A 17,091-nucleotide genomic window follows, 5' to 3' on the forward strand; every position below is an offset into this window, starting at 1 on the left:
GGAAACAAGACAAACGTCTTTCTTTCCAGTCAACTTTCCAGGATGGAAAGAAGCCATTGATTACTCAATTGATAGCCCCCCCTGGCGAGGGAGCATGTAGTCATGGCTAGTGTTTTTCTCACAACACGCCATCTGTGTTGAATGTGACTACTGATAGACATTTACATTTCAGTTGTTGCCAATTATTGTAATTTGATTAAATTAATTAAACTGCTGCTGCTGCAAAAAAAATAAACAGTTGTCGATGTCACAGATGTGAGTGATATTTTAATTAAAATGTTATGTCCAAAATCAGTGAGATAATTATCTATTCTAATTTGGAGATGAAGCAATTCCATAATGTAGGGTGAGAGGGTAGGATGCTGCAAATGGAACTAGGAATCAAGTAATTTTGTTATTTGTACCTTACTTAGTCTTATTGTGTGTATGCTATTGAGTGTACACCGGCCATTTTGGTAGCTTTTTATTGCAAAGAGATGTTATGAGTGCATTTATAAGAGCCTATTAATCCTACAGACACTTGGGGAAAAAACATGTAAGGAAAAAGGGATTTCCCCCCTCTGGTTCAATTTGAGTTAACATTAATTCAGTCATATCTGAACTTAATTGATAAAAAGCTGAATATTTAAGGGAATGGAATGCAACTTAATATATGAAACTGTAACCATTTGTGTTGTTTGTCATTTGTTCTGTGAACACTTAGCCTGTTTAGTGGTTAATTAGATTACATGTAAATAAAATTAAAAAAAACTTTAACAATCCATACTATGTATTAATGTAGTTTTCCAATAGCATATATAGTTCCAACTCCACACGGGCAGGTGGAAGAATGAAGCCCTCTGACACTGAAGTTTCAGTGGGTATTAGATTAGATTAGATCTTAATGTATGTATTGTCATCATACAGCACAAATACAGTACAACGAAAAGACCACACTGCAAATGTAACAGTAAAGTGCAATAGTAATATATAATATACAGGTGATTAATATATAGACTGGATATAAAATATATAAACGAGTACTACTGATGATGATTAGTGCTACAGTACTGTACAGTACTGCTCCAAACAGTACTGTATTTGTAAATCTGGTATGTCATAAATGTATAGATGTAGCAGTACTGTCTATCTGTATGTCGTGTACGTCATAATATGTTATGATGAATTGAAAATGGGGGACCCTGATGTAAACAAGACGAAAGTATTTCTCTGGTCTGCATCCCCTTAACAATAGTGTGTATTGAGCTGTACTGTACTGTACCCATTCTGCAATCTGTTAATAAAATGTTCAATCAATCAATCAATGATGATGATGAAGTTTATTTTAGTCTATTAACTACTGAGTAATAGTGCTAAACAGATGTATATGTGCAGTGTTATGGTATTATTATTATTGACAGTGATAAAGGTATCAATACACTATGGTAGTAAATCATACTGTTATTATCATCATCAGTGTATTGTTGCTGGTCTCTATACAATGCAGGTCAGTGCTGCTGACATCAACCAATGACAAGGGGCGTCGGGGAGGCAATATAATCACGTGACCTGCTGCTGTCCTCCCCGATCGCATGCAGTTGTTGGTATTAAAATGTTTTCAGCACCAGCGACCATCTACTGTCTGTATTGTTTTATTCCTGCGAGGCAAGATACGCGCTAACACAGTATTTGATTTAGATCGGTCTGAGAGGCCTGAAGGCAGCAGCAGCAGCTTGTAAGTGTTGTGTTTGCAGCGTGGATACAGAGAAAGTGACAGTGTTGCAGAGACGAGCTAACTAACTAGCCGACGAGCTAACGAGCCGCCACCGTTGTGAGCGAGGAGGCCCGGACCGGGAGAGAGAGAGAGACACGGGGGGAGGATCATGGCCAACATCGCGGTGCAAAGGATCAAACGGGAATTCAAGGAGGTTCTGAAGAGTGAAGAGGTTTGTTGTCACGTCTTCATAGTGTTCCTCCTGTATTCCTCAGTCGACGGTGAGGCTAATAAACACGATCAGCTGTCAGCTTGCTGCTGCTACTAGCTAACTAACTAACCATCAGGTGGAAGCTGTAGCTCGGTGGATCACTGCTAGCTTTTTATATCCCTTCTTTTGGGCAGTGCTAGTTTGTCCTTTTGCTGGTTTGTCTTGATCGTCGTGATGTTGGTTGAAGTTGGACTAGCTAACTGGACTGCCATTATACTTAGCTTGATTGACACTAGTACTAGTGTGCAATCCATGCAGATATTAATGTTGCTTGTTATAGCTATAACCCAGCAAAGTTGACTGAATAATACCAGTTTAGGTTGACATGATGGTTGACATCTCGTCTCGTAAGGGGACCCTGATGTAAACAAGACGAAAGTATTTCTCTGGTCTGCATCCCCTTAACAATTGTATGTATTGAGCTGTACTGTACTGTACCCATTCAGCAATCTGTTAATAAAGTTTTCCAATCAATCAATCCACCCTCATGGTTCAGTATAGGTGACCAACATAGTCATTCATTATAATCAGCAATTTTTTTTTTTTTTTTTTAAATACCAGTACAGCTACCATTAGCCGCTGTTGCTGCTGGGGTGTCAACTTATGCTGCATTGGCAGGTTTCAGTTTGAAAACGAGCAGACTAAAACCTGCTTGCCTTACCACCACCAACACTAAACCATGACCTTGTTGTTGCCTTTCAGACGAGCAAAAACCAGATCAAGGTGGAACTGGTGGATGAGAACTTTACAGAACTGAAGGGGGAGATAGCAGGACCACCGGACACTCCATACGAAGGTGAGGCTCCAGGGAGAGGAACCCCCTCACGTCCTGTTCTAAAACACTACATGGCTGACGACAAGTTGGTTCATATTAGGGGGGAAAGTAATAACATTGTTGGGGTTTCAAATCCAAGATCATTTTTTACGTGATCCCTTGTTATTGTGTATTTGTGTGTTTCATGTCTTCCTTCTGACCTTGTTTCCTGTGTTTCAGGCGGTAGATATCAACTAGAAATAAAAATTCCAGAAACGTATCCATTCAATCCACCCAAGGTACAGAAATCTAAACTACACAATATGTTTTTTAATGCCAGCAGTAACCGCGGCAGTTCTTCCATCAGCGTGCTTGTCCCTCGGTTAATTTGTCCTCTCCTTGGTCTTCTCCCTGTCCCCCCCAGGTGCGGTTTATCTCTAAAATCTGGCATCCCAACATCAGCTCAGTCACGGGTGCAATATGTCTGGACATCCTGAAAGACCAGTGGTGAGTGAGTTCTCTCCGGCATCCCACAGGGTTCCTACACAGGCCTGGGTAGTATGGAATATATATATATGGTCATTTTCCAGTTCTTGGGCAATTAAAATGTTTTTGAATGTTTATTTTTTTTATTTTTTGGAAGTATGGAAGAAAAGAAAAAGAATGCTGCTTCTCTCACACACTTCAGTCACTCATCAAGTTCAAGTTTCAAGTTTGTTTATTATTTGTCACAATAAAATCACTGTCTCACTCTATGGTCCTGTCCATTGTTCAAGGCTGTGGCGCTAGGCTGTGACTCTAGGCTGTGACTCTAGGCTGTGACTCTAGGCTGTGACTCTAGGCTGTGGCGCTAGGCTGTGACTCTAGGCTGTGGCGCTAGGCTGTGACTCTAGGCTGTGACTCTAGGCTGTGACTCTAGGCTGTGACTCTAGGCTGTGACTCTAGGCTGTGGCGCTAGGCTGTGACTCTAGGCTGTGGCGCTAGGCTGTGACTCTAGGCTGTGGCGCTAGGCTGTTACTTAAAGTATTAGCCAGAGCTGAAGTGGCGGTTATTCTACTAGTTATTCCGCTGGTCTGCAAGTCGGCAGATAGTTTATTTTATAGAATTGTTGGTGCTCTGGGAGGATTCAGTGGAGGAGGCTTATGAAAGGAAAAAGATTATGTAGATTTGGTAGCAGAAACGGCGAGGATGTAAAGTTAAGGTTTGTCCAGTAGAAGTAGGATGCAGATTTATAGCACGATCGACTTTATCATTATTGGAAGAGTTGGGGATTTGTGAGCGGAGTTTGCGAAAGATGGTAAATGAGTTGTCAGAAGAAGCATTTAAAGGAAGTCAGTGGATTTGTTTGAGGAGAAATAATGTCAGCTGAGTAAACAAAGGGTAAGAGTAATAAATTGTTATCAGGAATAGTTCTATTTTCAACATAGGATACATAAGGAAGTGTGGGTAATCTATTACACTTGATAACCCTGGTGTTATGCTGCTCTCACTGTCTATCTACACTTGATAACCCAGGTGATATGCTGCTCTCACTGCCCATCTATCTACACTTGATAACCCTGGTGATATGCTGCTCTCACTGCCCATCTATCTACACTTGATAACCCTGGTGATATGCTGCTCTCACTGCCCATCTATCTACACTTGATAACCCAGGTGATATGCTGCTCTCACTGCCCATCTATTTACACTTGATAACCCAGGTGATATGCTGCTCTCACTGCCCATCTATCTACACTTGATAACCCTGGTGATATGCTGCTCTCACTGCCCATCTATCTACACTTGATAACCCTGGTGATATGCTGCTCTCACTGCCCATCTATCTACACTTGATAACCCAGGTGATATGCTGCTCTCACTGCCCATCTATTTACACTTGATAACCCAGGTGATATGCTGCTCTCACTGCCCATCTATCTACACTTGATAACCCTGGTGATATGCTGCTCTCACTGCCCATCTACAAGTTGAGTTGTTCTGGCCATTAGGGGCAATCTGGTAGGCAGGGTATGTACTGTAGCATCAGCATTGTCAATACCCGAAGCTCACATCAAAGGGGAGCGGGGCTGTTGAAGTTGGCAATGCTGTAATGGGCCACGTTATATATATATATATAGTTTGTAGTTTCATAGCAATGGGAGTGCTTATCCTTCTCATTAGGGCACATGGGGGGGGGGGGGGGGTAAGCACAATAAGCATAACGTTTGACTGTATGGAACAACAGTGCAAGTGTAATTTTCTGGGTGAGATCGCACTCTTTCTCTGTACGTTTAATGATTTTAAGTAGCCAAATGTTGCACTGTAAAAACGAACTGGATAGTTGACAATAATATATATATTTAAATTCATTGGCTATATTTGGAATATTCTAAAATCATTAAATAGTTTCAGTGTGCTTTAAGAGCACATGTATTCCTTGTCAAGCCCTGTAGATATAAATAACACCTGCCCCGAAGTAGCATGACGGCTAAAATGGGAGAAATCGTGGGAGAAAGTTGATGTGGTAACGTTAACTAGCCAAGTGTATATGATGTTCTCTCATACAGTAACGTTAGCTTAACTTACTTTGTCACCATTCAGTGCTCCTGGTCTACCCTCCAGTAGACATTACTTTGTCTACCCTTCAGTGTAATGCAGCGTGTGTTGGGGCTATTTCTTGTTGGAATTCTGTGTTTAGCTAGCATTAGCTGTAATGTTAACATCAGTGTTTTGTAGCGGTTGTTGTCTTTTATTCTTAGGCTTATTTTTATTCTTATTCGAGATTTTGTCTACCTAAATGTTTACTGTTTACCGTGAGCGATTTGTAGTGCCAAATTTCCCTCGGGATGAATAAAGTATTTCTATTCTATGTCGAAAAGACGAGACACAAAGAGAGATCAGCGAAACAGCCCTAGAAAACTTTGTTTACAGACACATATTGCCATCTATTACATGTCTGGTATAGAGTTGCTATATAATGGATTAGTCAACTATCTGAAATTGTGGTAATTTTCATTAATTCAATTTTTTTTTATCCACTTTTTCTCCCATTTTCTATATTTTCTCCCATCCCAATTTCGTATCATCCAATTCAACCCTCCCCTGTCACGAACTCTGTTTCTTACCTCCCACAAGCCGGCTGCAATGTGGACTAAGTCATACATAGCACAAGTCCCCTCCGGTACTTGAGGTAACAGCAGTCTCATCTTTTCACCTGCGCAGCTCGATCTCTCAGTGGTGAGGAGTAACGCGTGGGAGGCTCACGCTGCCCCCGACACTTCCTGATTCTACTGCGCAGGCGCACCAACCGACCTGTAGGAGTCGCTGTCCACAACGCCCGATCCCCACCCATCAGTTTCCCACCCCCTAATACGGCCAATGTGTATTAGTACGGACGACCAGCTAAACTGAAAGCAAATGTGGAGCGCTGGGCTCGAACAGGCAAGCCCAGCGTCTCCAGATTTCGTGGCGAGCGCCTTGCCCACTACGCCACGTAGCCGCCCCAATTAATTCAAATCTTACATGGAAATAATTACCAACCAAAGATGTTTTGGCACACATACCTACACTCGCACTCATACACTCGCACTCATACCCTACACTCACACACATACCCTACACTCACACTCATATCCTACACTCATACCCTCTACACTCACACACATACCCTACACTCATATCCTACACTCACACTCATATCCTACACTCACACTCATACCCTACACTCACACACATACCCTACACTCACACTCATATCCTACACTCATACCCTCTACACTCACACACATACCCTACACTCATATCCTACACTCACACTCATATCCTACACTCACAATCATACCCTACACTCACACACATACCCTACACTCATATCCTACACTCACACTCATATCCTACACTCACAATCATACCCTACACTCACACACATACCCTACACTCATATCCTACACTCACACTCATATCCTACACTCACACTCATACCCTACACTCACACACATACCCTACACTCACACACATACCCTACACTCATATCCTACACTCACACTCATATCCTACACTCACAATCATACCCTACACTCACACACATACCCTACACTCATATCCTACACTCGCACTCATATCCTACACTCACACTCATATCCTACACTCACAATCATACCCTACACTCACACACATACCCTACACTCATATCCTACACTCGCACTCATATCCTACACTCATACCCTACACACACACACACACACACACACATACACCCTGCGGAGTAGCAATACAATCGTCAAATTTGCTGACGACACAGTGGTGGTGGGCCTGATCTCTGCCAACGACGAGAGGGCCTACCTGGAAGAGGTCAAGGTCCTGGCGGGATGGTGCCAGGAAAACAGCCTCTCCCTGAACGTCAGCAAAACAAAGGAGATGATTGTGGACTTCAGGAGGTCGGGGGTCAAGGACTACAGCCCCCTCAGCATCGACGGGGCACCGGTTGAGAGAGTCAACAGCTTTAAGTACCTCGGAGCCTACATATCCGAGGACTTGACATGGACCACACACATTAACAGTGTTGTGAAGAAGGCACGACAACGCCTCTACTTCCTCAGGCGCCTAAGGAAGTTCCAAGTCAGCCAGAAGATCCTTAAGAACTTCTACTCATGTACAATAGAGAGCATCTTGACCGGCAACATCACCTCCTGGTTTGGGAATAGCACTGCACAAGACCAAAGCAGACTACAAAGAGTGACACGTTCAGCCGAACGCACAATTGGAGGGGGGCTCCCCACCCTCCAGAACATTTACTACAAGCGTTGCAAGGGCAAGGCTAAGAGAATCATTAAAGACTCCAGTCACCCGAACAACTGCCTCTTTGAACTGCTGCCGTCAGGCAAGCGATACAGGAGTCTCAAGGCGAGCACAGAAAGACTCAGAAGAAGCTTCTATCCCCAGGCCATCAGGCTGCTAAACGAACAATGAATGAACACTACACAACAACAACCACCAAACGCACATAGCACACACATCCACACGCACACACTCACTTTAAACAAACACACTGTAGCACCCACTCCACACACTTATAGCACACACCCACTTTAAACAAACACACTGTAGCACCCACTCCCCACACTTTATATTTATGGATGAAGGATTGCACTACAACTCGTACACCTTACTGTAAATTGTACCTAAAATTGTACCTCATCCCATTTCTGCTTTGCACTAGATAGTACTGTACATTAGTACACTGCATAGTATTGTGTATTGTATATTATATGGTAACTCAGAACATTGTACATATGTCTATACCGAACACTGTGACCTCATTTTCTTCTTCTAAATTCATGCTATATTATGTTATTATGTTATTTGATACTATCTTGTCTAGCACAGTCTCTGGAGCGTAACAGTAAGAAGCATTTTGTATGAAAGTATTCTGTACTTCTGTATGACAACTATTAAAGAACTTGAACTTGAACTTATCACTTTACCTCAGTGTACACGCATACTGTAGCGGCACCAGGCTCGGTAGAGAGGGGTTACTGTGGTGCAAGTTCAAGGTGGCGTATTCATTGGAAGAGACTCCAGCTCTAAACTGGAAAGACGGCTCCTCTGCAAAACTACAAGAATGTGTTTTTCCCTCCAATTTCATCACACTCAGGGCCAGGGACCATCACGGTAGTTGAATTATCAATTATAAGTAGTGCTAGGAGCCAGAGTCCATATTGGAACTAGAACCTCACTGTGTTGTGTCTTTGAGCTTTGTGTTTGGCCACTGTTAAGTTGTTTTATAATCCGATTTGGCCGGGATGCCCTACCTGGCAGGTCTGGACCAAGTCAGATGTTACCTTGTTATCTCTTTAACCAGACTTCTTCCCGACGTTGTCAGGATTGTATTGTAGTTGAAATTCTACATGGTCTTCTGGATACAACCACAGTCACAATGCACTTTCAACCCAATTGCTCAGGGAGGCGAGCCAGAAAACATAATTTATTCATAGTTTAAAACTCAATCTATACCTATCTACTGCCTTCACTGTCTACAACTGCCTTACACTGTAATCATAACTACCTACCTCATCCTATCATCTACCCAAATAACTGCAATACTCTATATTCCGTATATGTATTTGTATTTATTTATCCACACCTGTCTGAATTAGAGATGTTCCAATACCATTTTTTTCCTTCCTGATCCGATTCCGATACCTAAGCTTTGGGTATCGGCCGATACCGATACTGATCCGATACCAGTGCACACATTAATTTTAAATTTTTTTTTTATATTATATAAAATTATTATTATAATTATTTTTTACAGCTACTGTTTTATATATACTGTTTTTTAGTAATAACTATAAATGGTATTTATTCAACAACAGGTGATTGTATAGATTAGTATTAGTATCATTAATTGACAACTATCTCAATGAGTTCACCCACGGAATGGTTGATGGGACATTGATTCCGCACGGACGTTATACGTTGTTGCACTCCAGAAGGCTCCGGTAACTTCAGTTTGTAGCAGAGGCGCTGTTGTGATTTTTAATGCACAATAAATATTCAACATTCTCTTTTGAGACTCTGCCTCAGAATCTTATCATTTGGCACTAAAAGCTAAACATTGTCACCGATATGGCTGTCCGCAACATGTCATTAATTGTGTGCGAGAGGTCGATCAGTTAGCCACATTAGCGTGAGCTAGGTTAGCGTTAGCTAACGTTAGATGGAAATACAAACAATGTAACGTTACTGATGAAAAAGTGATTTACCTTGGAATACTCCTGTGCCAACTTGCTGTACTGCTTGCAGGTTTGCAGTCATTATTGCTGGATTATGAATAGCCCCAACTTTAGCCAAGGTAACGTTAAAGCTAAAAGTAGCTTTCGGTTAGCGCTTCAGCTAATGCTAAATAACACCAGCAACGAACACATCAGAGCTCCCCGTCAACACCCCTCTCTCGGGACGATGGCATTTAAGAAAGTATCTGCTGTTATCTGCTGTTAAAATGACAAACAGCATTGACACTTTAATTCACGGTCGATTAAAAACACGTTTGTTTTATAATGCTCACTCAGCAGACCGCAGTGTTGTTGATAAATTACGTCATATGGTATCGGAGGCTAGACTTTCAGCGTACTCGCCGATACCAATACCAGCATTTTAGGCAGTATCGGCGGCATTTCCGATACTGGTATCGGTATCGGAACAACTCTAGTCTGAATATACCTGCATACATTCCTGTTTATATACCTGTAGATATTATATCTGTACATATCCCTTACCTACTCTTACTAGTTATACCACTGGCCAGTATGCCAAACTTATTTTCATTGTACTGTATGTGTGCTGTGTAATGAACATCCATTTTAATCTAATCTAATAATGCAGATTATTATTATATATTAGGGCTGACCCCTATTAGTTGACTAATCGGTCGAAAGGAGCCGTAGTCGACTGCCAACCTTAGTCGAAAAAAATATAATTATAATATATTTTTTTATCATTCTGTCCAAAAGAAAAGAGGCCTAGAAGCGTGGCTAACGCTAATGGCACGCATACCAGAGGCTAACTGCCTACGAAAACAGGCACAGAGGCACTGAAAGAGGATTTCACCCATCTAATGAACACACTAGACTAGACAAATATCAAGATGTATCCATCAGTGGACCAATTGCATGCTTTTGCAGAGGACAAGAAGCCTTCAGTCGACTCCTTCAGACATTAAGCACCCCCCACAGCCCAAATGGAATGATAAAAAAACGAATAGTCGACTAATGGCAAATTTTGGCCAATCATAGTCGACTATCCAAATCCTTAGTCGGGGACAGCCCTATTATATATATATATATATATATATATATATATATAAAAATGTATCTAACCATGGAGACACATGTTCAGGTGTGGACAGTGTTGTGACCTTATAACATCAGTTCTTTATGATCGTGTTATGATTGTCCTCCAGGGCGGCAGCGATGACCCTGAGGACGGTCCTCCTGTCACTACAGGCTTTACTGGCAGCCGCTGAACCAGATGACCCCCAGGACGCAGTGGTAGCCAATCAGGTGAGACCATGTGGAGATACTAGCGTTGGGTCAGATTCCTGTTTTTTGAGTTCCAGCTGAGGTAGGAGCTGCAAAACATAACTGTTCCATAGCCTGAACACCTTATCTAGTACAGGTCCAAAGTTGATAAAAATCCCACAGAAAATGAGTGTTTTACAAAGGTCTTTGTAATGTGTGTACCGGAGTTAATTCGGCATGATTATCCGAAACGGCCGTCCGCTGCCATTGATTCCGAGGCGCTAGTCAAAACAAAGAACTTCCCCGGCTTCTTTGTCTCTCTCGTTGCAATCAGCCCTCGGCCCCTCGCGTGGGACACCCCTGGCTCCAGAATTTCATTGGCTACAAAGGTGGTTATTTTTGCCATTAGAGGTGACTGGTCCGTTCAGGACCCGGCCAAACCGGGCGGGTCCAAATGGCTTGTCAAATGACGCTCGTCTGATGTTTCGTCTTGTAACTCGAGACTGGAAGCGTGCAATAGGTCGAGTAGGGTGGCGATCGAAAGGCGGCACATTCAACTTTCCAACAGTGTATTGGTTGATCGGCAAAAGCACAGGGCAAAGTGCTGCGACGTGCACGTGACAGGCCGTCCGATGCTTAACTCTTTGACTGCCACCGACTTTCCCCATCTGTACTGGCTAGTGCCAGCGTTATTGACCATTTTAGCGATGTTTGCAGACTCATCGTGTGTTCTGTATTATAGCTATGGAGACAATAGTATGGCTCATTTTACAGGCATTGTTCATAGTCCATTACTCTCATTTCTACACACTGTAGTTTGTTACACGCTACACATCGCCCCATTTCCAAAATAATCCAGTCTTTTTCCATAGATCGTGAGATATGACACGTTATATGCAATAAGCCCAAATCGTTCTGGTTGATCGCCTGAAGCCCCAAATACTCCCAAATCAAAGGTATATACCATGTACATATGTGCCTTCACAAAAGCATCAAGGGGGGGGGGGGGGGGGGTAGTAGTCTTACCCCGAAAATGTGATCGTTACAAAAAGCTTGGTTTAGGTCCGGTAAAATACGACACTGTGATCGTTACAGAAACATGTTTCAGGTTCGGTAAAATAGACAGAATATACCTGACCTTACTCTAAAAAGAATAATTCCAATGATCCCATCGGCGATCGCGATTACTCGTTTATATGTAATTACTTGTGTATAAGAGGAGATCTCCTAGCGATTGCTCTGCAAGAGCTCCTCCCTCTCAGAGCGAGTCAGGACAGAAAGATTTCAGGACCGACAGTCTAGTTCAGACAATCGGAGTTCAAAAGGTAGGCTATACTGCCTGGTGAGATTCGAGCGTCATTGCAATGGACCTGTCTCAAAACCCTGCCCTCTTTTCTTGATCCTCCAATCACAGCTGTCGCTTACCTCTTACCAAATCACAAATCACAGCTGTCGCTTACCTCTTACCAAAGTTTGTACGAGGAAGTCAGAGGTAAGCGACAGCTGTGATTGGAGGATTAAGAAAAGGGGCAGGGTTTGAGACAGGGAACGGGGATCAAAGGAAAATATCAAAGGATCAAAACCTGAGTATACTCGGGTTGCTAGCGCTCAACGGTTGGCAAGATAACCCGACTATACTCGGGTATGGCGCTGAATGAGTTAGGTTAAAGGGGACATGCCACGCCACATCTTTATCTTTTATTACGGATCCCTGTTAGTCATCACCGCAGCAACAACTAGTCTTCCTGGGGTCCACACACAACAAAAACAGTACATGCATACATAACATGATACTAAATTTGGGGTTTTCATTAGCTGTAAGCCATAATCATCAAAATTGAAAGAAATAAAGGCTTAAAATATTTCACTCTGTGTGTAATGAATCTATATAATATATGATTTTCACTTTTTGAATTGAATTACTGAAATAAATAAACTTTTCCTTTTCAAATGTATTGAGATGCACCTATATGTATCATCTGTCTCTTTTCTATTTTATTTGAATTACTTCTTTGTCCCCTTTCTCTGTTACGCTTCGAGAGGCTCTCTTGTCCTCTCGCCAGCCCATCATTGTAAATAAGAATTTGTTCTTAATTGACCTGCCTGGTTAAATAAAGGTTGAATAAATAAATAAAAGCTCCATCCGAACACTGTGTTCCCTCCGGCCCGCTCAGGCCCAACCAGGAGGAACATATGGCCGCACCACACGGCTTGTTACCTCACTTCTAGATCCTCACTGTCTCTGCGCACATGGTTCTGTCCAGGTGGTATCGTTTGTGTTAGAAGAACCACTCAGTACTGGGCTCTCGGTACCAAACCCAAGTGGAGACAAACATTCAGTCTTTAGTATCAGAAAGATGAAAAGGACAAGGTGTACTCTTCCTGCTGACTCGTTATACACAGTTTGTAAGTCGCTTTGGATAAAACGGGGCTCTACGCTAACCTTTTTCCCCAAGGAGTGCATGTGCTCCTAAATGAAAAAATGTAGGAGCACACAAAGAAATGTAGGAACACAGTGACAAATGTGCATACGTTAATAAACGCTTGTGTAACAGTTCTCATCTAGCCAGAGATAGAAGAGTGACTCGAAACTGCTTTTCGCCATTTATTTCTGCAGAAGACGCATAAAACAATACAGTTGTAGTCTGCTGGTCACTGCACATCTTGAATACCCTCAGCAGAGAGATACACAACTGCTCTTTTCTTTTGTAATGCGTTAATAACATTTACTTTATGAAACCGTGTACTAAACAGTGATCATATAGCTTGTGACACAGTATACAAGCTACAGTCTAAACATTTGTATGGCTGAAAGCTTTATATTTGTATATGTGTTGTGTCAAAAGGACACAATTCAACTCTACACTAAACTTACATGACACTAAACATAGCAGGAAATGCCATAGTGCATATAGAGTTCCCAGGTAAATGAATTAACATATTTACAATATGCATGGAGCCACATACCTGCAGAAGACTCATACAACAATACAGTTGTAGTTTTCTGGTCACTGCACATATTGTGTACCTACATGTACAACATAAAATAATACATTCGATTTTCTTTCCCAAAATAACTAGCTCCACGAGAGCAACGTAACAACAATGGAACGAATGAAATGGCGCCGTAGCAAACTTTTGAAGTTCTATCATTGCAAAATTGAACGTACCTATAAAACTAGTACTAGTTGTCAAATTAACACAATTATTAACATTACTTTCTTTTCCAGCGTGTACTGTGTTCTCATTTCCTTTCTCTCGCTTGAAACCAGTCGCGTCACCACAGGAAACGCTACTGTGATTGGAACGTTTATGCGTCTTATGGAATGTGGGAGTTTTTGAACGATTCGCAGCGGAGCGAAAAAAGCACTACCGAGGTTGTATCATTGTGCGAGTAAATAATTTTTCCGGTTCCCGCACACGTATTTTTAGGGGCAAATGCGAGTGAAATGCTCACACTGTATGTAGAGCCCTGTACAAGCGTCAGCCAAATGACTAAATGTAAATGTCTCTGAACGATGAAAAGGAGAATGTATAAATGTTTTCCATGTGAGGAGGTTTAACCAGCAGCGCCGTTATCATTCCAGACGCAGTGTCGCATGTTCACCTCCATGTTGTCTTCTCTCTCGCACAGCGCCAGCTTAACGTTTTTCGTCCCGCTCTCTCTTCTCACAGTACAAGCAGAACCCAGAGATGTTTAAACAGACGGCCAGGCTGTGGTCTCACGTCTACGCCGGGGCGCCCGTCTCCAGTCCAGAGTACACACGCAAAATAGATAAACTCTGTGCCATGGGCTTTGAAAAGGTCGGTGGGTCTTTTTGTCGCTGCTTTGCTTATTCTTAGTCTGGGTCTGTGTGAAAGTGAAAAGACTAAAATGTCTTTGTTTGTCCGTTTTTGTCTTTCATCCACAGAATGCAGTAATAGTGGCGTTGTCATCGAAATCCTGGGACGTTGAGACGGCGACAGAGTTACTGTTGAATAACTGAACACAGAATCCTCCCGTCATCCTCCTGTCATCTTTCTGTCATCCTCCCGTCATCCTCCCGTCATCCTCCCGTCATCCTCCTGTCATCCTCCTGTCATCTTTCTGTCATCCTCCTGTCATCCTCCTGTCATCTTCCTGTCATCCTCACGTCATCCTCCTGTCACCTTCCTGTCGTCCTCCTGTCACCTTCCTCCTGTCATCACGTCACCCTAGACCTCCCTTCACCTCCCTTCCTCCTGTCATGTCATCCCACACCTCCCGTCACCTCCCTTCCTCCTGTCATGTCATCCCACACCTCCCTTCCTCCTGTCATGTCATCCCACACCTCCCTCCCTCTTGTCACCCTCCTGTCATCTCACCCTACACCTCCCTCCTCACACACACACACAAGACCTCTCTTCCTCTGGTCATCTTTTTCTCCCTTCTCCCCTCTGTTTCATGTTGGACCTTTTCAGGCATGGCCACCCGCATTTCACTGTATGCCCTGGTATGTATGTATGTATGTGACAAATAAACCTCTTGAATCTTGAGATCTTCTCCTTCAACGCCCCCCCTCCACCCCCTCCTCCTCTTTGTCCATCTGTCTCTCCCTCCTCTTCCCTGTCTGTGTTCCATCGTGCTCTGTATTGTGACCACACTCTGATCGGCTGCTGTGTGTTGGGCTCCAATCACTTTGGTTTGTTTTTAGGTTCACACACCAGTACAATACTGCCCTTAAACCCCCCTCCTCCCAGTTCCCAGTCCCACCCCATTCCCTCTGTCGATCACATCCCTGGCTGTGTCCAAGTAGCCTTCAGTGGCTTATCCTCACCTATGCAGTGCATTTTACATTCAATTGGAATCCCCTTGTAGGAGAACGTAGTTGTAAACAAACAAAAAAAGCCATTTAGTAATCGGACTATTTGGACACGGCCATTTAGTAATCTGACTATTTGGACCTGCTAATTTAGTAATCAGACTATTTGAACATAGTCATTTAGTAATGAGACTATTTGGTCGTGGTCATTTAGTAAGCAGACTATTTGGACATGGTAATTTAGTAATATGACTATTTGGACATGGTCATTTAGTAATATGACTAGTTGGACATGGTAATTTACCAATTAGACTATTTGGACATGGTCATTTAGTAATTGACTATTTGGACATGGTCATTTAGTAATTGACTATTTGGACATGGTCATTTAGTAATTGACTATTTCGACATGGTCATTTAGTAATCAGACTATTTGGACATGGTCATTTAGTAATCAGACTATTTGGACATGGTCATTTAGTAATTGGACTATTTGGACATGGTCATTTGACCAATGTTTTTTTAGCACATCAGAGGGTTTGTGAGTGTAACACTGACTATAACCAACCCAAAGCCCCCCCATCCCCATCCTTGACATTGCGATATTTGCCTCCCACTGTTGCCCAATTGTTTTTTTTCTTGTCTTTTTTTATTTGGTTCTGGCCTCTTCACAGGAATACATTTTGATTCCCGTTTTTAAACAAAATGAAATGGTTAAAACTGAAAATCACTGGTAAAGCAACTCTGTTAAATTTAAAAGCCCGGGAAGGAATTATTGCCGTACAAAAGGTTTGAAAAATATTGCATCCACTGAACTATGCCAACAGCGGAAAGAAAAATAATGTCAAAAAAGGATTCATCTGTAAATAAAGATATTAAAGTCTGTGTAAATTATTTCAGACTCTTGTCTGTTTTATTGTGCTCTGGTAGTTTTTGTTGTTGGAAAGGGGGGGGTGGACTAGAGTGACCTGCATATTAACACATTGGGATGCGTCTAATATCACTCAAGAGGACCAGCAAATGTAAACAGACTTGGGGCTGTTTGTAGAGCTAAATCTATACTTTATAGTATTGCTATCTGTCCATTCTCATTGTCAATCGAGACCATAAACCGTCCCTTCAAAATGGCTTAAAGAAAAAAAAAACATCAATACGTTCTCATTTTATAGCGCCGTGAATATAAGCGTTATAAGGGCTTCCGGCTAGAATATTTCCTGGAAGGCGAGATAAAGGGCTAATAGCTACTAACGTTATATCCAATGGCATTTCCGTTATACAGATGCTACAGTTAAAACTCGAACTGCATATGATCCGCACAATCCTCAAGCATGTATGCATGACAGGGGGGGGGGACGTTTCTTATTATTGATTACCAATAACCGTGTTCGTCTAAGTAGCCACATAGGCCGATCGCCTGGTTCAGTATCATAACGGGCCCGATTGGGCTGTAATTTACGCGAAAAAGATCTTACCATGAGCCGGTTGGACCCCCACAAGCATTTCCCCGGTATCGATCGCCATCTGGTAGATCGATATGTCCATTGGCTGATGATAAATCCCCTTATTGCATAGTGAAATCCGCGATCCAAAAC

The 17,091-nt window shown here is 42.4% G+C and overlaps 1 protein-coding gene across 1 annotated transcript; it reads left to right on the forward strand.

Moving 5' to 3' along the window:
• The first annotated feature begins 1,575 nt into the window (after window positions 1–1,575).
• ube2ka (ubiquitin-conjugating enzyme E2Ka) lies at window positions 1,576–16,384 on the forward strand. The gene is made up of 7 exons (XM_084331224.1): window positions 1,576–1,925; window positions 2,667–2,760; window positions 2,959–3,017; window positions 3,143–3,225; window positions 10,661–10,760; window positions 14,394–14,522; window positions 14,630–16,384. The coding sequence occupies exons 1-7, from the start codon at window positions 1,863–1,865 to the stop codon at window positions 14,702–14,704; spliced, it is 603 nt and encodes a 200-aa protein (XP_084187350.1). The 5' UTR covers window positions 1,576–1,862; the 3' UTR covers window positions 14,705–16,384.
• Window positions 16,385–17,091: the final 707 nt, after the last annotated feature.

This window comes from Notolepis coatsorum, assembly GCF_963971535.1.
Source record: "Notolepis coatsorum genome assembly, chromosome: 16".
NCBI lineage: Eukaryota > Metazoa > Chordata > Actinopteri > Aulopiformes > Paralepididae > Notolepis > Notolepis coatsorum.